This window comes from Capricornis sumatraensis, chromosome 10 (assembly GCF_032405125.1).
Source record: "Capricornis sumatraensis isolate serow.1 chromosome 10, serow.2, whole genome shotgun sequence".
Classification (NCBI taxonomy): domain Eukaryota; kingdom Metazoa; phylum Chordata; class Mammalia; order Artiodactyla; family Bovidae; genus Capricornis; species Capricornis sumatraensis.
The window spans coordinates 1,357,459-1,364,858 of record NC_091078.1 but is presented as its reverse complement, the minus strand read 5'-3'; the positions used below and the strand labels follow the sequence as shown (position 1 = coordinate 1,364,858).

Here is a 7,400-nt window from a genome sequence, read left to right as displayed (position 1 = left end):
GATATTCCCATTTGAATTCAGAGTTCCAAAGAACGGCAAGAAGAGATAAGAAAGCCTTCCTCAGCGATCAATGCAAAGAATGAGCAAAAGAACAGAATGGGAAAGACTAAGGATCTCTTCAAGAAAATTAGAGATACCAAGGGAACATTTCATGCAAAGATGGGCTCGATAAAGGACAGAAATGGTAGGGACCTAATAGAAGCAGAAGATATTAAGAAAAGGTGGCAAGAATACACAGAAGAACTGTACAAAAAAGATCTTCACAACCAAGATAATCACGATGGTGTGATCACTCACCTAGAGCCAGACATCCTGGAATGTGAAGTCAAGCGGGCCTTAGAAAGCATCACTACGAACAAAGCTAGTGGAGGTGATAGAATTCCAGTTGAGTTGTTTCAAATCCTCAAAGATGATCCTGTGAAAGTGCTGCACTCAATATGCCAGCAAATTTGGAAAACTCAGCAGTGGCCACAGGACTGGAAAAGGTCAGTTTTCATTCCAATCCCAAAGAAAGGCAATGCTCAAACTACTGCACAATTGCACTCATCTCACACGCTAGTAAAGTAATGCTCAAAATTCTCCAAGCCAGGCTTCAGCAATACGTGAACTGTGAACTTCCAGATGTTCAAGCTGGATTTAGAAAAGGCAGAGGAACCAGAGATCAAATTGCCAACGTCTGCTGGATCATCGAAAAAGCAAGAGAGTTCCAGAAAAATATCAATTTCTGCTTTATTGACTATGCCAAAGCCTTTGACTGTGTGGATCACAATATACTGTGGCAAATTCTGAAAGAGATGGGAATACCAGACCACCTGACCTGCCTCTTGAGAAACCTATATGCAAGTCAGGAAGCAACAGTTAGAACGGGACATGGAACAACAGACTGGTTCCAAATAGGAAAAGGAGTACATCAAGGCTGTGTATTGTCACCCTGCTTATTTAACTTCTATGCAGTGTACATCATGAGAAACTCTGGACTGGAAGAAACACAAGCTGGAATCAAGATTGCCGGGAGAAATATCAATCACCTCAGATATGCAGATGACACCACCTTTACGGCAGAAAGTGAAGAGGAACTAAAAAGCCTCTTGATGAAAGTGAAAGAGATTAGTGAAAAAGTTGGCTTAAAGCTCAACATTCAGAAAACTAAGATCATGGTATCTGGTCCCATCACTTCATGGGAAATAGATGGGGAAACAGTGGAAACAGTATCAGACTTTATTTTTTTAGGCTCCAAAATCACTGCAGATGGTGATTGAAGCCATGAAATTAAAAGACACTTACTCCTTGGAAGGAAAGTTATGACCAACCTAGATAGCATATTCAGAAGCCGAGACAATACTTTGACAATAAAGGTCCATCTAGTCAAGGCTATGGTTTTTCCAGTGATCATGTATGGATGTGAGAGTTGGACTGTGTAGAAAGCTGAGCACCGAAGAATTGATGCTTTTGAACTGTGGTACTGGAAAAGACTCTTGAGAGTCCCTTGGACTGCAATGAAATCTAACCAGTCCATTCTAAAGGAGATCAGTCCTGGGGGTTCTTTGGAAGTAATGATGCTAAAGCTGAAACTCCAGTACTTTGGCCCCCTCATGAGAAGAGCTGACTCATTGGAAAAGACTCTGATGTTGGGAGGGATTGGGGGCAGGAGAACGGGACGACGGAGGATGAGATGGCTGGATGGCATCACTGACTCGATAGACATGAGTTTGAGTGAACTCCAGGAGTTGGCGATGGACAGGGAGGCCTGGCGTGCTGCAGTTCATGGGGTCGCAAATTGTCGAACATGACTGAGTGACTGAACTGAACTGAATACACATTTATTCCTGAATAGTAGTATATCAGTAACATCATAGAAAAGGATTCTTTGTTTATATATCTTTGTTATTATTATTTTTTCGAACACTTGCATCAGAAGTCTGAGTTGGCCCTTGTATGAACAGTGATGACAGCCCAGTACCCAGCAAAGAGTCACTCAATGTAATTGCTCCTCAGGGTCCACTTAGAGAAATGACTGGGGGCAGCTCTCTTCAGGGGCTCCCACAGGCAGTGACAAACTTTACTAATGAGTCACAAAGTCTTGCCAATAACAGCTTAAGTGGGAAAGAAAGCTTTCATCCTGTCTAGACTGCCCTCGACTTAGATTACACACTGCCTCAGGGTTACCGGGTTTCCAGCCTTGATTGCAGTTGACAGAGAAGGGACGCCTGTACTTAAAATCCACAAAGCTGAAAGAATTTTCTCACAATAATTAACAATATTCTGAAGGTGGATCATTCTGCTTATAGTGAGTCTGCTTAGTTTGGATCATTAACTATATAAAAGATCTAAATTTTGTTTAGCTGATCCAGAGTCAGCAACATTTGTGGATTTCTCACTGTGTATAATTGCCACTGAATCAATAAGTGAAATAATGGAGCAAATAGGCTGAAAAAACTGGCTGAGCGTTTAGGGTTTGCACTTCCATGCCTTGCTCATAATAAATTGTCATATATGTGGTTGGTTGATTTTTCTTGACTTTTTTTTTTTTTGACATTTGGCAAGATTTGATTCAGCAGGGCAACTAACAAATTACATAGCAAAAAATTCTAGGCTAGAATTCCAAAGCCCTGTACTGGATATCAACTTCATCACCACTACTCTGTGTGACGAGGATAAGTCACTCAGATGCCTTTGTGATTTTATAATAAATAGGTTGAACTGGGTCATCTTCAAACTAAACTCCTTCAGGTTTAAACCTGAACATATGAGATTTTGACATTTTCTGATTTTTAGTTTTCTGTTCTTGGATTACGTTTATAATAAGAATATTTACCTTCGTATGTAATAAGACATTGGATTAATTATATGGTGTCTGTGAACATCTTTAAACTCCTTCAGAGATGAAAATGATGGAAATAGTCAATTTACTCGTTGTTAGTTAAATATCTTAAAATAGTAATAATTCTCCACTTATAAAATTAAAAATAGTAAACTGAAATTAAGATAAAAATTCACTGAAAATAAATCGCCTTCCACCGAAAATTCAATCTACCTTTTTGTCAACCCCCCACCCACCCACACACAAAAAACTTTCAATGAAATAAGTTTTTAATTTCAGGAATTCTGAGGACACTGCATACTGTTTCTTTAAAGTGATTAAATCATCCAAGATGCATTTATATTTTCACTGAAAATGGAGTGCCAAGTGGCCTGATGAACGTGGAAAATAACCACTGTTTAAATGCCCTATCACCTTGCATTTGGGGAGCCATGTTGTCTGAATGTAGAATGTGTTAAAACTTGACTGGTGGTACCTGAAATCTGTCTTTCCCCTTGCACCTTTGTAATAGTCTTGTGATGCTTGATGAGAATTAAAGCCAGTGCCCGCTGAACCTCAGGAGAGACAAAGTTTCCAGGAGAGGAAATGACCGGCTGAGGTCCAGCAGAGATTTTAAGGTCATTCTCACGTAGAGTCTTGGTGCCTGACTCTTTGGTCTTTCTGTTGATCAGTTGGAGGGAGAGCTGTCCACCTGCCTCGGAAATTGCAGTAAGAGGGCAGTTATCTGAGAGGTCATTTGCTCTTTGGATGTGAATCAGTTTTTTGAAACTTCCTTGTACTCAGTACCTGTTGAAAACTTCCATTTATATTGTAGTTTATTTAAAATTTTAAAATCTTGATTCTGGAGCTGAGTTCAGAGAAGGAACGGGTTTACAGTTTCCTCCGTGGTCGGCTCTCTTCAGTTCAGTTCAGTTCAGTCGCTCAGTCGTGTCCGACTCTTTGTGACCCCATGAATCGCAGCACGCCAGGCCTCCCTGTCCATCACCAACTCCCGGAGTTCACTCAGACTCACGTCCATCGAGTCGGTGATGCTATCCAACCATCTCATCCTCTGTCGTCCCCTTCTCCTCCTGCCCCCAATCCCTCCCAGCATCCAGGTCTTTTCCAATGAGTCAGCTCTTCGCATGAGGTGGCCAAAGTCCTGGAGCTTCAGCCTGAGCATCTCTCAGCGCTCCGCCGATGCTGTGACGCGCCTGCGCACGGCCGCTCCGCGTGTCTCCCCCACTAGGTGTGGCCACAGCATCGTGAGTCTCTGGTTTGTGGTCTGTACTGTGGAGTGACTGAGAGTGACAACTGGAGGCATCAGATGGTTAGAATTCTAGCGGGGACACTAGTGGGAAGTGCAGAAACCTTGTCTAGTGACATCCGTGGGGGCAAACCCAGCGCTGTTCCTTTTCAGCCTGCCTCGGCTTTTCAGGCTCGCAGGAGTCCCTGAACTTAAACAGGAATTGTTCACCAGATTGGTGTGGAGCAAAAACAGTTTCAGAGGAAGCAAATATTATCTCCAGATCCTCAACACAAACGGGGCAAAAGTAGTATATATTATTTTTTTTTGTCCCAAGCAAAAATGAAATAAGCTGAATCACATGGTGTTTATTATATCCACCAAGCTGGTTAACTGACAGGATACTTTGCTGCAGAGAAGCAGGTGGCGCTCCATCATTTGCAGCTGCTTCGAGCAGACTCCACACTAACATAGCCTATTACTCCGAGTCAGAGGAATTTCATGCTCTTCTTGAAAAAAAGCAGTTTTCACCTTACAAAGATGGTGATATGATTCAATTGTAGGTGAAATCTAGTCATTTCGTGTAAACCTTTTAATGCTTCAGAGATAATTGCATTCATTGAATTTTGATAAAAAACAGAATGCTGAATTGAAAGTGAGCATCTTCCTTTAATTAACTATTTTAATGAATAAAAAATTGAAAACAAGGAAGAAACAAATGTGGTTATACATTTCATGTTAAACAATACAGAATGTACCTTGTGTTGAGAATAGAAAGGACTCTGCTTTTATTTATACTTGACTATGTGCTCAGTAGCTCAGTTGTGGCTGACTCTTTGCAACCCCATGCCTGTAGCCTGCCAGGCTTCCCTGTCCATAGGATTTTCCAGGCAAGAATACTGGACTGGGTTGCCATTTCCTTCTCCATACTAGAATATTCTTCAATGTTATTTCAACAAACATATCAGAGGGCCCACCTGTTCCATGCCAGGCATTGGGTTGAGTGCCCCAAAAGGATGCCCAGAGAGAAAGGAGGCAGATATACCTACCATAGGGCAGATATTTGGATACCTTGAACACGAAGTGACTTGTAATGGATTCTACAATAGAAGTGAGTTCAGGATCCTGAAGGGCTACAAAGGAGAAAATGGTCCTTTGTTTCTAGGGAAGGGATATTTGAAAAATGTGGGGTGCTGGTAAAAAAACTGGTTCATGAGAAGGAGGGCATTCCTAGCTGAGTGAGTTGCAAGAATGAAGCCACAAAAGCCTGGTATGGTTCATGCCTTGACAAGACTAGGAGTTGTGGGTGTGGTTGGAGCTTTGGCTTTGAGGGGTGAGGCCACTGGGAAGACACTGGCTGAAGAGGAGGTGGGTCCGGGAGCAGCAGGTGGGAGCCTTCCATCCGTCAGTGATGGGGAGCTACGGAAGAACTGTCAGAAAGAGAATTCCATGATACATATGCCTTTAAGAAAGGTTAGTAAATGGAAGAATCAGAAAATAGAGAGCAGCAAAAACAAGGACAGGAAATCAACTGCAACCCACCCTCACTGTTCAGATTCTAGTCCATCACTCACCAGTAGCTTTTTCCCACAGGCACATATGCAGACATGCTTTTTCAAAACTCAAAGTGATCAAAAGTTGTGCACACTTACTTTGAACCTTTTTCATTTATTTTCACAAGCATCAGCGTTCCATAAGCATTCTAAGGCTTCATTCTGATAAGTACACTGCAATATATTATATCAATGTATCATACAGACTCAGCGTTAAGAGTACGCTGCTGCTGCTGCTGCTAAATCGCTTCAGCGTGTCTGACTCTGTGCGACCCCATAGACAGCCTCCTACCAGGCTCCTCTGTCCCTGGGATTCTCCAGGCAAGAGTACTGGAGTGGGGTGCCATTGCCTTCTCCCTTTAAGGGTATAGGTTGCTTTAGAATTTTCACTAGTATAAATAATGCTGCAATGACAACTTGAAGATCCTCTTATTTCTTTAGGATAAATTCCCAGAAGTGAATGTTGTGGCTCAAATGAAATACGAATTGTAAGAGGCCTATATCTTGGCACCTGTGCTAATGTTAGTCAATACCATGCGTTTCTAAGTTTGCCAAATCATGGCTGCTAAAGAGTGGATTATTTATTTAACATGCATTTCTTTGAGGTTGAGTGATGCTTCATGAGTTCAGTTGGACATTTTAACCTGATTTTTATGACCTGAATGTCCCACCCTTTGCCTATTGCTTTATTTTTGTGTTTATCTTGACTGAGTCTTAATACATCTGTTTAATGTGCCTTGTGCATCATGTTGGGTGTGAATGAAACGGGGCAGCAGCTTTCCTTAGGACACCTCTTGCTTCTCTCTCTAGCCCTGAAATCGCATGAAGCTGTGGTTGGAGATTCACCTCATAGTCCCAGAAACCCCTTTCAGCCTGGGGACCATGAGTAACCAGACTCTGGTAACAAAGCTTGTCCTGCAGGGTTTCTCAGAGCACCCAGAACACCGCGTGCTCTTACTCAGCTGTTTCCTCTCACTCTACTCTGTGGCACTCACAGGAAATATTCTTATCATTTTGGCTATTGCCCTCAACTCCGGGCTCCATACCCCCATGTACTTTTTTCTCTTCAACTTGGCAACTATGGATATTATCCGTGCATCTTCCGTCATGCCCAAGGCACTGGAGGGTCTCGTATTAGAGGAGAACTCCACCTCCTATGGGGGCTGCATGGCCCAGCTTTACTTCCTCACCTGGGCTGCATCTGCCGAGCTGCTCCTCCTCACGGTCATGGCCTATGACCGGTATGCAGCCGTCTGCCACCCGCTGCACTATGGCACCGTGATGAGCGAGGCATTCTGTGGCACGCTGGCCGCAGGTGTGTGGGCACTGTGTGCCTTCAACACGGCCGTCCGCGCTGGGCTGATGCTGCGCTTGGATTTCTGTGGCCCCGATGTTATCACCCATTTCTTCTGCGAGGTCCCTCCTCTGTTACTTCTCTCCTGTAGCTCCACCTATGTGAACAGCATCATGATTGTCCTGGCTGACGCCTTTTACAGTATATTGAACTTCCTGATGACCATCGTGTCATACGGCTTCATCATCTCCAGCATCCTAAAGATGCGGACTGCGGAGGGGAAGAAGAAAGCCTTTTCCACCTGCTCTTCCCACCTTATTGTGGTGGGCATGCACTATACTGCCGTGCTACATCAGCCCCGTCTCCAGCTACAGCGCGGAGAAGAGCAAGTTGGCTGGCGTACTATACACCATGTTGAGCCCTACTCTCAACCCCCTCCTCTATACTTTGAGAAACGCGGAGGTCAAAGCAGCTCTCAGGAAGCTTTTCCCCTTCTTCAGAAATTAA

At 43.4% G+C, this 7,400-nt stretch overlaps 1 protein-coding gene across 1 annotated transcript; it reads left to right on the top strand.

Moving 5' to 3' along the window:
• Nucleotides 1–6,421: 6,421 nt before the first annotated feature.
• On the top strand, nt 6,422–7,400 carry OR13A1 (olfactory receptor family 13 subfamily A member 1). The gene is given in 2 exon segments (XM_068983201.1): nt 6,422–7,239; nt 7,241–7,400. Coding segments are annotated over 2 exon segments (978 nt in total).